General features: G+C 37.6%; 1 protein-coding gene across 1 annotated transcript in view; it reads right to left on the bottom strand.

Moving 5' to 3' along the window:
* The window catches only part of LOC142365591 (rapamycin-insensitive companion of mTOR-like), a 127,131-nt gene that overhangs the window by 44,012 nt on the left and 66,933 nt on the right, over positions 1 to 16,186 (bottom strand). The window contains exons 6-15 of the mRNA XM_075446498.1: positions 15,429 to 15,492; positions 11,182 to 11,308; positions 9,928 to 10,097; positions 9,615 to 9,682; positions 8,546 to 8,613; positions 4,603 to 4,685; positions 3,828 to 3,915; positions 2,702 to 2,792; positions 2,502 to 2,568; positions 2,313 to 2,393 (exon numbers count right to left, since the gene is read on the bottom strand). Of these exons, the coding sequence (XP_075302613.1) occupies positions 2,313 to 2,393; positions 2,502 to 2,568; positions 2,702 to 2,792; positions 3,828 to 3,915; positions 4,603 to 4,685; positions 8,546 to 8,613; positions 9,615 to 9,682; positions 9,928 to 10,097; positions 11,182 to 11,308; positions 15,429 to 15,492 (907 nt within the window). The remainder of the gene's footprint in view (positions 1 to 2,312; positions 2,394 to 2,501; positions 2,569 to 2,701; positions 2,793 to 3,827; positions 3,916 to 4,602; positions 4,686 to 8,545; positions 8,614 to 9,614; positions 9,683 to 9,927; positions 10,098 to 11,181; positions 11,309 to 15,428; positions 15,493 to 16,186) is intronic.

Raw genomic sequence — 16,186 nt, 5'->3', positions numbered from 1 at the left:
GAGCCCTGTGTTGGAAGACCGTGACTGGGTGGGATGACAAACTCCCAGTCAACCCTGAATTTGTTTGAGATTTGCTGCTCCAGCTGGATGCACACAAATCTATGGGGCCCAATAGGATTCATCCCAGGGTACTAACAGAGCTGGCCGATGTCATGGTGGGACCTCTCTTCATTATTTGCCAAGGGTCTTGGGAGTCTGGGGAGGGCCCAGTCAACTGGAAGCTAGCAAATGTCGTCCCAATTTTCAAGAAGGGTAAGAAGGAAGCCCCTGGTAATTACAGGCCTGTCAGCCTCATTTCAGTGCCTGGTAAAATTATGGAGAAGGTTATTGTGGGAGTTACTGAAAAACACTTGAGAGACAATGCAGTCATTGATCATAGTCAGCATGGATTCACAAAGAGAAAGTCCTGCTTAACTAACTTAATTTCCTTTCATGACAAGGTCACCCATCTAGTTGACCAAGGGAAGTCAGTAGATGTGGGGATTTTTTATTTTAGCAAAGCTTTTGACACTGTCTCTCACAGTATCCTTCTGGATAAACTGTCCAGCATACAGCTAGACAGGTCCATAATATGTTGGGTGAGCAATTGGCTGACAGGTCAGGCTCAAAGGGTTATAAGTAAATAGGGTTACATCAGGCTGGCAGCCAGTCACCAGTGGGGTTCTGCAGAGCTCAATTTTAGGACCAGTGCTCTTTAATGTTTTTATAAATTATCTGGATGCAGGAGTCGAATGTACATTAAGTAAGTTTGCCGACAATACTAAACTAAGAGGAGCTGTGGACTCCCTTGAGGGTAGAGAGGCCTTACAGAGAGATCTGGATAGACTAGAGAGCTGGGCAATCACCAACTCTGAAATTTAACAGGAGCAAGTGCCAGATTCTCCACCTGGGATAGGGTAATCCTGGTTATACATACAAATTGGGGAATGAGAGGCTGGAGAGCAGCCCCACAGAAAGAGATCTGGGGGTTTGGGTTGATGGCAAGTTGAATATGAGTCAACAGTGTGCCCTGGCAGCCAAAAGGACCAACCATGTGGTGCATCGAGCACAGCATAGCTAGCAGGTCGAGGGAGGTGATTGTCCCACTCTACATTGCACTGGTATGGCCCCCCCACCTTGAGTACTGTGTGCAGTTTTGGGTGCCTCAATATAAGAAGGACATTAAACTGTTAGAGTGTGTCCAGAGGAGGGTGACCAAGATGGTGAAAAGCCTCAAGGGCAAGAGTTACAAGGAGCGGCAAGGGTCACTTGGTTTGTTCAGCTTGGAGAAGAGAAGGCTGAGGGGTGACCTCATTGCAGTCTACAGCCTCCTCAAGGGGGTCAGCGGAGGGGGAGGTGCTGATCTCTCTCTGGAGACAAGCGACAGGACACAAGGAAATGGAATGAAGCTGCATCAGGGGAAGTTCAGACTGGATATTAGGAAAAGGTTCTTCACTGAGAGGTGGTCGGTCACTGGAACAGGCTCCCCAGGGAAGTGATCACGGCACCAAGCTTGTCAGAGCTCAAGGAGCATCTGGACGGTGCTCTTAGTCATATGGTTTAGTTTTAGGTAGTCCTGCGAGGAGCAGGGAGTTGGACTTGATGATCCTTATGGGTCCCATCCAACTTGAGATATTCTATGATTCTATGAATAAATTTACAATTTCCTCTCATCTCTAGCTGTTGAAATAAGTATAAATCCAGTCAGTGTGGAATGGTAGACTTTAATCTTCTTACGATACAGCGTCAAGGAAAAAAAAAGAGAAGCTACTATTAGAGAGATTTTAAGGAGAGGGAAAAGGAACAAAGCAAGGTTCCTTCAGCTTCTCTGCAGCAGGGCCTACCAACAGCAGTGCTGAAAGAGCACTCCATCAAGCTGGAGTTGCCTGAATGAATAATACAAAGTGCCAAAGTCACATCAAGCTGAACATGAAAAAAGTTTCATCTGTCTAGCCTGCAAGGCAGAAAGCTAAACACACTGCCACAGAGCTACCATCATTTTAGGAAAAGCAAAAAGCATCAATAGTCCTTTTCCCAAACACAGTAACCAATGAGTGAGTTTGCAGGACTCCAGCTTAAAAATACAACTCATTACTGAGGATTATCCTTGGAGCAGAAGCTCTAGCACTTTCAGTACATTCTAAATCGCCTTCCTATCAATTCATGCTGGCTTTAATATATGAAGTGCCATATGCTGTAATATAAAATGAACCATTATTTTGATGAAAAGTGGATGCTCCAAATTTTTAACATAAATTCAAAGCTATAATAGGAAATATCTATTTACAGTGAGCTACCAATACTACTTATTCTCATCAAAAAGTCTTACTTACCATATGCAAAAGTTCTCCTAAAAGGATAGTTGCTCTAACAGATACATGGTCATCACTACTTGTGATCACTTCAACCAGACCCTTCAGAAAGGTTAAAAAAAATTACATTTAATGTATAACATCTTATTTTAATGTTTATAGAAAAAAAAAATTAGCAAGCATGTATTTAAACTTCAAGACATTAGTTACCTCTAGAAGTCCATTAGTAATAAAAGCTGAAAGCACTAAAGCCAAATAATTATCCATGAGATCAGGCCTAAGGAGAAAAAAGTATGGAAATGGTTTAGAAAGAACATTTCTTATTGTGTCTGCAAGAAAACAACAAATATTTTTACCACCAACAACAAAAAACTAAATCAAGAGTTTAGACTGAGTTTGCAAATGCTGACCTTGACCTGGCTCGATGTGGTAGTACAGTTTTAGCTTCAGCAGCTACAAAGCCATCAGAAAGTCTCCAGCAGTCCTGAAACCTGCTTGGATCTATAACAAGAAAATATGGACAACTGTAATTATAACACTGGATTTCACAGTGTTATTTTAAAAGTTGTCAGTACATAATTAATAGTTCTAATTGTTAAGTCAGGTTTAAAATTATAGAAAATTTCGTCAGAAGGGTTCTCTAACAAGTCATCTAATCTACACTCCTGCACAAATCAAGGCTAACTTCAAAGCTAGGACAAAGATCTCATTTAAGTATGAACCAAAATAATGAAATTTCCAATTCATAAACACATTAAACTTGTTTAACAGAAAATATCACAAACACCTAAATTTTAAAACCATACATCCATATGTCGCAAAGTAGCAAGTTTGCAACAAATCATGATTTATTTACTCATAAGTGCAGAACAAAGATTAAGCTTGATTATACAACCACATGAGAAAGACATTTATAACCAGAGTTTGAAGAAGAGAATTGCTGAAACATTAAAGGCTGAGACTTGCTCCTTTTGGGCTTGTACTTTTGCACTGTGAGACAAAACAGAAGATACTCTTAGGTTTACAAAGGAGTAATTCTAAAGATAAAAGACTAACTCTGCTAAATATTTAGCCATGAAAACACATACACTTGCCCTAGGACAAGTAAAAGTCTGCTGAAGTGCAGCGGAGATAGCTAGTAGATACACAATATATAGAAAAGATCCTTTTTTGTAACTTCTGTAACATTCACCAACACTTCTACATTACTAATGCTTCTAAACACTTCAAAAGAAGTCTAATTTGTAGTAATGTACTTACACAGTCTTTTGTGTAAATGCTCCACTACTGCTCTTGTATGAAACATACAACTGATATATAGTAAGGATGTCAGAAGAAAGTTAGACTTCTAGTAGCTTGATCAACACTGAACAGTTGATAAAGTTTTAAACAGGACTTCAGAAGACCCAATGAATTCAGTGATGAAACAGTTAAGAATGACATAACTTACAATATAGAGGAAACAATGAAGGGTTCAAATTTGTAGAAGAGCTTAACATAAAGAATTTTTATGTGAACCAGTAGTAAAATACTTACCTACACTAAGAAGTGCCTCAATAAATTCTTCTGCAACAACAGGGAGAGGAAGTCGAAATATATCATAAAGAACCTCAAGCAGACCTTGCTACCAAAAAAAAGGCAAAAATTTTATAGATTTACAAAAAATGGTCTTTTTGTTCACAATTAATATTGAAGTTGAGATTTCTAGAGTGCTAAAATTGGTGTCTTTGTTTCAGGGTTTCTTTTAGAATAACATGCTTATTTTCATAATATGAATGAATCTGGAGAAGAGAAGGGAAGGGGCTTGCTTACTTTAGAAGTGTGCCTGACTGTCACTATGAATTCTACAGAAACAGGCTACTTGGATTACAGTTTTTTAGAACAGTTAGTGCTGCCATCATCAACTTCTTCATTTAGCAGGTAATTGGGAAGAAACATTTTTATTTATCTCAGATTCAATGCTTTAAACTCATAACTGCAGGTACTGTGAACTTGCTTTGACTTGTGGCCAGAGTAAAAATTAGTTTATGCACTTTTCTCTCCTCCATTCCCTCCTCTCAGACATGCAGGGTGCGATTCCATTCTCATTTTATGTGTAAGGAGCTGAGACAGAAAAGGCAAGCAACTTGCTTAAGATCACACAGGAATTTTATAATGGAATTATAGACTTAGACTTGGAGGTCAAATGAAGTCAAGGCTAGTAGTCTCATAATTGGAGTCTACATTTAAATGACTAAACTGATAAAATTTTAAATGTTAATTAAAACATCCAATATTATTCCTATATCAGTACTAAATATTTACCACCTACCCGTATTTCCATATTTGGTATACAGAGTACCCCAATAAGAGACTGAATCCCAGAACTTCCAGGTTTGCACAGACTGATAATACCTAGAAAACATTAAATACATAATAATATCCCATCACCAAACAAAACAAAAGCATTAGACACATTGTTAAATTTGATTTCCAGTTTCAGTACAAGCATAGATGATAAAAACTACTGATCATACACATTTTTCACCTTTATAATGTCATCTCCTTTCTAATCAATGTTTAGCAAAGCTTTCTAATCACAAAACTTTGTTTCTTCATTAAAAACTATAGCTACTTTTACCCTTTCTATGATAAACTATTCTCAAATTATCTGCAAAACCAATATTTACATGGAAGAAATGGCAGAAAGAAAAAATTGTCAATAAAAATAAATCTTAAACCTGAAAGATGTGCATCATCTTGGCAGAACTGTGAGCAGTTTCTCCAGCAAAAGCTGTATCTTTAACAAATTATTTAGTTACCTTTAGTCTTAGGTGTATTCTAGACAGTGAGTTAAACACACTTGGAATAACATTCTCTGTGCATCGTTTTTAATTATCTTTTACCAAATGACAAGTGCTCATCTCCAGAATTTTCACAGAATCATAGAACAGTTTGAGTTGGAAGGGACCTTTAAAGGTCATCTAGTCCAACCCCCCTGCAGTGAGCAGGGGCATTTTCAACTACATCAGGTTGTTCAGAGCCCCATCCAACTTGACCTTGAATGTTTCCACGAATAGGGCATTACCACCTCTCTGGGCATTCTGTTCCAGCGTTTCACCACCCCCACTGTAAAAAATTTCTTCCTTCTTCTTTTCAACACAGTTGATTTTACTTTGCATAAAGTCTCTTATAATGTGGTCCTTTTACACTATATTTTTACTGAACTAGTTTAATATTTCAATATTAATAGGGTAAACCCTCAAATTGTTTATAAATGTTACAGAACACCTCCTGAAGCTAATGATTACACTGATTTTCAGCCTCAAATTACATACAATCTCTTCATTCAAAATGTGGCTGCAAAAACCTTCCTTGTTTCCTTGACAATTACTTTTCATACATTGCAGAATAAATTAAAACTCACAGTAACATGCTATCCAGAAAACAAACAAGTTTCTCCAAAATGCAGCTTTAAACGATCAAAAAGAAGCCAGGTTTGCCTTACATATTATAAATAAACCAAATTTTTCATTCATTAAAAATTACTAAAAGATGAAAAGTATAACCTACTCATCTATTTATTTTCACTAATACAAATTTAACTTCAATGACATGTGCTTTATATGAACTTGAAGAAAGTCCTCAAGTTCAGAACTTCCATGTCACAAAATCTTATGACAAGCACATGTGGCCACATACACATTAATGGCATTTAAACATGTTCCACAGTGCACCTCAGCCTTCCCCCCCAAAGAACATACAATGGCCTGTGGTGGGTTGACCTTGGCTGGACACTAGATGCCCGCCAAAGCCACTGTATCACTCCCCATCCTCAACTGGACAGAGGGACAGAAAATATAATGAAAGGCTCATGGGTCGAGATAAGGACAGGGAGAGATCATACACTAATTACCATGACAAGCAAAACAGACTCAACTTGGGGAAATTAATTTAATTTATCACCAATCAAATCAGAGTGGGATAACGAGAAATAAAAACTAAATCTTAAAACACCTTCCCCCCACCACTCCCTTCTTCCAGGGCTCAACCTGACTCCTGATTTTTGCTACCTCCTCCCCCTGAGCGGCGCTGGGGGACAGAGAATGAGGGTTGTGGTCAGTTCATCACACGTTGTCTCTGCCACTCCTTCCTCCTCACATTCTTCCCCTGCTCCAGTGTGAAGGTCCCTCCCACTGGAGACAGTCCTCCACAAACTTCTCCAATATGGGTCCTTCCCACAGGGTGCAGTTCTTCACAAACTGCCCCAGCATAGGTCCCTTCCACAGGGTGCAGTCCTTCAGGAACAGGCTGCTCCAGTATGAGTCCCCCACGGGGTCACAAGCTCTGCCAGCAAACCTGCTGCAGAGTGGGCTCCTCTCTCCACAGGGCCACAGGTCCTGGCAGGAGCCTGCTCCAGCGCGGGCTCTCCATGGGGTCACAGCCTCCTTCAGACATCCACCTGCTCTGGCATGGGGTCCTCCACGGGCTGCAGGTGGATATCTGCTCCACTGTGGACCTCCATGGGCTGCAGGGGGACAGCCTGCCTCACCACGGCCTTCTCCATGGGCTGCAGGGGAGTCTCTGCTCTAGCACCTGGAGCACCTCCTCCCCCCCCTTCTTCACTGACCTTGGTGTCTGCAGAGTTGTTTCTCTCACATAGTCTCACTCCTCCACTCCTATATTCCAGCTGCTGTTGCGCAGCAGTTTTTTCCCCCTTCTTAAATACGTTATCCCAGAGGTGCTACCACTGTTGCTGATTGGCTCGGCCTTGGGCAGCGCCGGGTCCGTCTTGGAGCTGGCTGGCATTGGCTCTATTTGGCATTGGGGAAGCTTCTCGCAGCTTCTCACAGAAGTCACCCCTATAGCCCCCCCACTACCAAAACCTTGCCACGCAAATCCAATACACAGCCACATCCCAATCGCAATGCAGGAATAGATTTGGGTGCATGCAGTCATTGCTGCATGCCCCAATTTCAACTCTAAGGACATGATGGCACACAAGGATAAAGGACACAGTAATTAGCTCTAAAGAATAACCCAATCTGGAGAATAAGGAGAGCAGAACAGTAGAACAAAGCAGACATTACAGACAGGAAAAAAACCAACAAAGACCCAAACAACAAAACACCCAAAAAGCCATAACAAAATAAAACCAAAACCACCCTCAAGCCTGGTTTTGCTACATGTCCTTTGGGAAGACTGACAGTGTAAGGACATTTTTGTACTAAAAACTGCTAAGATGTTAGTCTTCAATACAACAAGTAATATAAAAAACAAAAAGGAAGAACACATAACAGTGAAAGTACCACAGCAAGTAATATATTCCAAGACAATTGTTTCTTCAGTCACTTGAACTTTTTAGGCTTATTCTATTAGTTCTAAGTGTCTTCAGTTAAGGAAGATGCAGCAACACTCCTATCAGAAACTGATTCTCAGAAGTTTCAAAGTTGTCACAAACTTTCCAAGCTTCCTCCTCAAACAAGTGAGAACACGTGAGAAAATTTTGAAGCATACCTGGATGTTAAATTAAGCTTACTGATCATTTTCAGAACATTAAAAAATAAAGCAAATAGTCTTACAAAGCAAAAGCCTTTCTATACAGTCTGAATCTTTCCTAAGTACAGCCTGTAAAAATCCTAACCAAAATTTTGGTAAATAGTCATATCAACTGATTCAGTTTATTTGCAAGAGACTGTCTTGACTAAAAGAACGAGCAGTCCCTGAGCCAATATCTTCATGTTAGATATTGTAATATTGCAAAGAAAGGAAAATGTGAAAACCTACTTTTTAGATTTAGAAATGTCTTCTCCATGAAAAATCCAAAACTATGTCCATACCGCGATTTATCTTAAACTATAGCACTTGGTAAAAGCACATGCTAATGTAACTATTCTGTTGATATCTCTTCGCACAGAGATTTCTTATTTACAATGGCAGAACAATCTCAAAGGGAAATTCTTATGATATAATGCTATTTTCAACATCCTCTCACCCAAAAAATATCAAGAAGTACCATCAAGGTACAACTTATATGGCATTCTATAAAAAAATAAAAGCTGTCTTGTCAGTATAGTCAAAGAAAACTATGTATGAATCCTCCAATTTAACAATATCAAAACACATCTTAGTACCATTGTAGGAAGATATTGATAGAAATTAAGACAAGATCAAGAGAGATGGATTCTGTGCTTAAATAAACCACTCTTTTACACTAGAAAATAAAATTCTCCTTCCAGTCATCCAACTTCAAACAAACAAACAAACAATCTTACCTGCCCATGATCGAAATGCTGCCACTATTCCCATTTTACTAGCTAGGAACCGTGCTTCTCTGTCCTCTCTGTCATTAAAACAACAAATGTCACAATATGCAGTTAATTACTGTAAAACAAACAGTGTTACTAACATAACAAGTAAAAAGTAGTTAACCGAAATTTTAGATGGGGGACAAAATCCAGAGTAAGAAAAATCTGTTACGTACATATATATGTGTGTATATATGTATGCAATGTGTACACACACAAAGATTAGAATTTTTTAAGTATTGTTACTTTTCCTTTTTCAGTGGAGGTTCCATGGTAGGAGGATCACATCTAAAGTAACACCTATATTTGGTCGTATGATTCACTCTGAAGCCTCCACTGACAGTAAGACTACAGCAGGGGCCACTTGGACACTGATTTGGTTATGCAAACCTAAGTGTCTACTGCCATTTGATAATAAAAAAAAACAAACAACTGAATAATTCAAGTTGGAAGCAATATCAGGAGGTCTCTAGTCCAGACTCCTGCACAAAGAAGTTGTCATCTCTGAGATCAGACCAGGTTATATGCAGGGCTTTATCCAGTTGAGTCTTAGAAACTCTCAATGGTGAAGGCTGCAGGACCTCTCTGGACAGCCTGTTCCAACAATTGACTGGCCTCACAGAATTTATTTTTTTTTCCCCCTGATATCAAGTTGGAACTTCTTGTTTCCATTTCTGAGCCTGACCATACAACCATCAAACATAAAACTAGCTCAAATGCAAACTCCTCATTGTGGATGTTTAAAGCCAGATAAAAAGAAACCCATACCTGAAGTAAAAAAATTATGATTGTGATGATTTTTTAAGTAAAAGAAATATAATGGGGGGAAGCGAAGAAGGGTAAAACGAATTTTCCCTTTCAAATCTGAAACGCTTAACAATATTTTAGGAAGTTGCATTCTAACTTGCTATCATATTCAACTTCAAATAGTTTAATATTAGCTAATTGCTTTTATTTTGACACTTGGAAAGAAAAATACTTTAATTCCAGTACCATGAACACAACGGGTAGCATAAGTAGCAGCACTAACACTTACTTGAGTTGTCCTTCTGCTGTGTCTGGATTATGCCTGTAGTGGAAATCTGTGTAAGGAGCTAAAATTCGCTAAACAAAAGACAGACATACATTACTTTCACATGAAAATAGTTAACAGGTCTTGCCCTTTCCTCAGTCCCACTCCCATCTGTCATGTTATTCCTGCTTTATGAATCATTAAGCTCTTAGCCTAAAATGTTGCATTTAAACATTTTGCACTAATACAGAGGGTGAAATCTGAAGCAAAAATTAAACATTTTCATTAGTAATACAATGTTTAACTTCTGTCACTAAATAAGTAAAACTGAACCCACCTCTAACTCTACATCTGCTCGCACATACTGTCGGGTCTTTGGATGATTAATGAGGTGCAAAACTGTAGTTATCAAAGCCTCATTTATTCGGCTTAGCTGACAATCAATCACATTTTTCAAGATGGTACTTAAACCACCCCGAAGAGCCACCACCTCGGGATTCTGAAGTGCTAAATAAAGAAAAACACATCACTTCATCCAGTAATAGGGAAGAAAACATTTCACAACTTCCAATACAACAAACTTGTCCTATGTTTAGTACATGTATCCCTTTCTTCCTGAACACTGCTGAGGCACACAACAAAGCTTTTAATGACTGACATTAGCAATAAATTGAGATTTTTTGATTAAATTATCATCAACAAAAATACTGGTCAGTCAGTCACCATTGTGCAGCAATTTCCCAGCTTATTTCCAACCAAGTTTCCATACAGTAGTGTCTGGATTTCCCTGCAAAAAGGTTTTGTGCTTCACTGGACTGACATGAATATATAGATGATACTAGAATATAAACAAGTAACAGACTGTTTAGTTCTTTAAAACAGAACTTTGTATCTTGAAAACGTTGCTGAAGTTATTTCTCATTGATTGATACAAAACTGAAAAAAACTTTAAAAATCAGCACCCACATACAAATATAGGGAGTTAGTATAAATCACTGTCTAGATAGCCTTTACATGGACACAAACACTGGCTTCCAGAAGCCAGCTAATCACAGCACCCACTGTAAAATTTTTTAAAGGAAAATGTTTTGTAGTTCTGAACACTTGTACATTTATCAGCACCTCATGTATAGAACTTTCTCTACTTCCAATATTAGTTTCAGAAACACCAACTGCAGCAGGGAAACGTTTTTAAGGTAATTCAAAAACCGGTAAATCTTAAAGGAAAGTATAGTACCTGAAATCTTCAGGTCATTAAACCACAACAGCGTTAAATTTAAAAATTTTTAAATGTTTAGTGGATATTAAACATTTTTTAAAAATCTCAATTTTATTTATTTACCTCAAAACTTCACATACTTCACTTAAGATATTTTAATTTTAAGTTAAAGTGATTTTGTTTTATATCTAATGACTAAAATATATGAAATGGACATTAAGAACATTTAACATCCAATTCATTAGTTATTAAACAAATATACTTAATTATTTGAATACAATCTATTGAATATGAACCCACAGAAGAGAATCTCTTAGAAGACTGATAACAACTACATCAAAATTTTTCTTAATTAGCTTTCAGTTATCTTACCTAGTTCACAGATAATGGCTATACATGCTCGAACCATTCTGTCTCTTTCTTGAAGACCATCGTTTCCAACTGCTATCAAAGAATTAGTAATAGAACTGGGGAACAATGAAGCATTCACAGTGATCATCTGCCAAAAATGAAAGAAAAAGCCCTCTGGTTTCTTCATAATATTTCTCTAAATATACTCACAGATTCACTAGCATTTTTTTTCCTAGATACTACCAGACCACTCCACATATTACTTGGTTGTATCCTGCAAATCATCAAAACACTTTCTTTTGTTCTTGAAATTATTAATTTGTCAATTTACCATTCTCTTCCTGCTTCAGTTTTTTTATTTTATATGATTTTATTATAATAAGAAAGGGTAAAAAACCCCTGACTTGCAAAAAGAACTACTGCTACCTTCAGATTTTTTCCAAGAATTTCTTTATCGACAGAGAACACTATCCAATAACACAGAGTAGATTACAAACTCTTCTAGAATATTCATTCATACTGCACCAGATATCTATCTTCAATACCGATTCAACTTTTTAATTAGCCAAGACTAAACGCTCCTGTTTTGTAGAGAGATCCTTATGCTGCTGCAGACTACAAAAAAGGACAGTCAACAAAAGAAGCTGCTATAGTATTTGGAAGGCAACTGTCAGCAACACCCCTATATAGACTCTTGTATAGTACCTCATCTTCCTAAAACTGCAGTGTAATACAACTTCATCATAACTTATATAGATACGTCACAAAAAACCATACACACTTTAAATGCATTTGCCCTGGGTTTGGCTGGGACAGGGTTAATTTTCACCAGAAGCTGGGAGGGGACACAGCCAGGCCAGCTGACCCCCCCTGGCCAAACAGAACAGGGTATTCCATACCATGTGCCCTCATGTTAGGTGCTGAGTCGGGGAGCTGGCCGGGGGAAGGTTAGTCACGGCTGGGGAGCATGCTGGGCATCATGCGGTAAGAGTTGCTCTATGCATTCCCTCGCTTTTGTATATTCTCCTTATCAGTATTGTTGTTGTTACTGTTTCCTTTGTTTGCTGTTCTGTTAAACTGCCCTTATCCCAACCCACGAGTTTTGCCTTTTTCTTCCCATCCTCCTCCTCACCCCAGTGGGGGGAGGGGTGATAGAGCGACTGTGTGGTTCTGTGTTGCTGGCTGGGGCCAAACCACAACAGCTTTAAACTTAAAAAGTTTTTAAATGTTTATTGGATACTGAGCATTTTTTTTAAATCTCAATTTTATTTATTAGTAGAAAAAATGTGACATGGTTGAGTGGGCTATTGTTATCATAAAGGCCTTAGTATAGTTAGAATAGCAGCACTTTGTTGCTTATTTAGGATAAGGTTTAGGAATGTGTTTTAAACCTTTGCCTTCAAGCTGCCAAGAAGAGCCTTTAAATCAAGGGAACTCTCCTTGAAGGAGATGAGAACACCCTTAGAAGACTGCTTGTTAGCGCTTGGCTAGTTTTGGCTGGTTCTGTCCTAAAAGTAGTGTCCTAAAGTAACCTATCCTTCATTATAATACATTATAATACTAAAAATCACACCCCCTGGGGAAAAGACCCCCGGACCCCTACTCACTGAACATGCACAGTGTGAAAATGCTGACCAAGTGTTATGTAAATGATGTAACCAATTAGCAGCATGGGACTGCCTCGTGGGCTGAAACTTATTGATAAGAAATTGAATAAAGGAATGCCTGCTCTGACACGTGGTGTGCACGCTAGGAGGAAATATCCCCTGTGCATCCGGCGCTGTAATAAAGAATGCTTGCTTTCTAAAATTCCCAAACGAGTTTTAGAGTCTTTGTTTTTGCCTACTTACGGTATCACTATAACAAATTATGTTGTTCCCTTTTTAGGCAGTCAGACAAAAAAAAAAAATCTATTTCCCCTTAGTAATACATCTGTTTAGTGATGTTCATGTTCCATAGTATACAGGATATGTACATTTAATTTTATCAAACTACGAGAAAATGTGAATAGAGAGCTACTTAGCCTTTGTAGTCAAAAGTCTCATTTGTGGGGGCAGAGTGGGTTTTTTTGCCTTTAATGTGTGCACAGGATCTTGCTCTTTAATCTGGTATAAATTCTGCTTGTCCTAAACTAGCAGCTGAGGATTTCCATGGCACAGGAGCGATTAGCTGTTAAAATCAGTTCTTCTATTGTGTCTCAAATTTATTGCAAATTGTTTATATTTTTGAATTGAAGAATGACTAACCAGAGTTTAATTTAATATCCCTTTTGTTTCCAACAAAAGCAGGCTGCACTGTTTTTTAAACAAGTTTATCATTAAGTGCCTTTTATAAATTCATAAAACAGGAATAATATTTTACATTTTGTTCTACTCTATGAAAACAAAGAGAAGAAAGTGAGAGAATGTTTTCAAGTTTTATATCTATGCTATTCTTACATGGGCATTTTTGCTATCGAAGATGAGGTTAAAGAATTGCATTCGTACTTTGAAACAGAAAACAATAGTTCTGAGACACTGGTGGAACCCAGTTCAGCTTTTCCACAGCTCATAGTAAATTATCTCCTGCACAAATTAATTAAATTTGATTGTTATATTTGCTATTCATTCTCCTCTCCTAAGACCTTCATATAATCTTTTAGGAATTCTGGTATCAAACTACCGAGTCTGAGATCTTGTGGGAGATGAGAGATGGGAAAAGGGCAAGAGTAGGGTAATAAAAGGACATTGTGAAAATACAGAATGTGCCATTTAGGACATGTGTCACAGTATCCTTTGTGAGAGAGAGTTTCTCAAGTATTGACTGATCTGTGCCAATGCATGCTTAACTGCTGCAGTCCAGACAGGACATGAAAAAGGTGTTTACTTGTAGCCAGGTTGGGTGGCTTTTTGTTTGTCTGACACTATCTTTTAAGAAACAAGGATGCTCTAGGTAGCAAAAGATGTTAGGAAACATCATTAATCAACATAGTTCTCAGCATTGGAGAATCATCAGCATCCCTGTATAGCATGTACATTCCATGCATGTACATCATCCTTGTACAATGATAGATTAAAAAAAAAAGCACTTGTGATTAGCCATATGATCTTTTTAATGTTTATCTTTCATGATATTTTCTTTAAGCCAAACTAATGGATTTATTCCTCTTGCTTCCTCTTGTTTCTTTCAAGCAAGACAGAAGTCTTTGCTCAACTAGCAAATGCTCAAGAAAACCCAGGAATATGAGGACAAATTTCTGACGCAAATAAAACCAATTCTTTATAAATGTGCTTCCATTCCATCTTCTGATTTAAATTATTCTGGCCCTAGACTGAAGCTCTTTTTTAAACCAGATTAGCAAAGAACTTTTCTAAATTGTGACTTCCTCCATTCGTTTATGGTTGTGTTTATTATTTGTTTGGGTGGGTTCGGTATTTAAGCTTTAAAACTCTTATTGGCAAAATTGTTAATCAAGTATATTGTCTCTTCTGTAAGAAACCAAGTAAGCCCATTTTAAGAAAAGAAACTGCATATCAAGCTTCCATATTTTCAACCTAAAGGTTGAAAGGCTCCTCCCCACCCCAGCAGGGGGAGGGGCGACAGAGCAACCATGTGGTCCTTTGTTGCCGGCCAGGGCCAAACCAGGACAATAGCAAAGTCCAGTACAAAGGCAGAGTACTATATTTTCCTGAAAAAAATAGCTTCAGTAGCTGTATATGCCAATTGCTCTAGGATGAACTTCTAAATGCAGCTACCACAGCTTCAAACATCTCACGTCCACGTGTACACAGGACAGTAACCACCACAGAATAACTACATCTTATCGTGTATCTGAAAAAAGAACTACAGACAGCATGAACCTCTATGGATAAAGCAATAAAGCTAGAAGCATTCCTTCAACTGATTATTCCAGCGATGGCAATTTCCCTCATTTCTCAAATGGCAGAAAATCTCCCATACAATAAAGTTAAATCATTAGATTAAACATAATAATATGGTTCCTATACCCCTGCATTCATAATTTGATAATTTTTTCCCAAATCTTGTCCAGTTTGATCTCTATGAAAGGAAAACTAGCAGGATTTTTCTAGCCCACTGAAGACTTTGATAAAAATCAAAACAAGTCTCAGAACTACCCCTCCCTTCTCTCTTGAATTATCAGCTATAATTTCTTCTCACATGATAAAATAAGGTGTGGTATTAAATACTGTAGGGGAAAAAAATGCTGACGGAGAAAACTTAAAGTGAGCACAGCACAGCTGTCAAGACCTTATGTAGTTAGATTTTACCTTTCTGACTAACCGAAGTGCTTGTGTTCTTTCTACTTCATTACTCTGCTGTATGTCAATACACCTAAAATAAGTTAAAAAACACATTTTGTTTATAACAGTTAAGGTGAAAGTTAGTGTTGTTAACATCCCGCACTAATATTTATGCAATTCAATAAACAGAAGACTATTATTACTGATTGTTTAAAAATTCTACCTTTCAGCAAACATACTCATTATGATTTGTCAATGAGCTTCATTTTATATTTTTTCCAATTATCTTCATTATAATTAAATCACTAGAATGTTCTCAAATATACAGTGACAAGGCATAACAGCTTTAAGAAATATTTTGAGCTAGCTGCATTTGTCATTTCAAAAGAAACTAAAACAAAGTATTTGTAATGTTTCACATCAACATGTTCTCTGTGTGTTCTCAGATCAGAAAAGTCCTTTTGCTCCAACAAAATTAAACAACACACTAAAATTTACTATGTGTCTATATATATATATAATAAATAAACAGAAACACACGCATACATACCAGTATATTAAATCCAAGAAGATTTTAACAAAGCAAGCACTAGAAATTATAATATTTAGATCTACTCATGATACTGATCTTATTATCTCATTATTAGTTTGCCCTTTGGTATTCTTTTGTTGTGTCATGGGTTATACTGAGATTACAAATTCTTGGGCATGAACTACTTTTTTCCCCTGACTTTGTACTAGAGGGTCTGAAGTACTATGATAATACAAAGAATAAGAACAACTCC

Source organism: Opisthocomus hoazin, chromosome W (assembly GCF_030867145.1).
Source record: "Opisthocomus hoazin isolate bOpiHoa1 chromosome W, bOpiHoa1.hap1, whole genome shotgun sequence".
Lineage (NCBI taxonomy): Eukaryota > Metazoa > Chordata > Aves > Opisthocomiformes > Opisthocomidae > Opisthocomus > Opisthocomus hoazin.
Note: the sequence above shows the minus strand (reverse complement) of the source record. Positions and strands in the feature narration are given on the sequence as shown.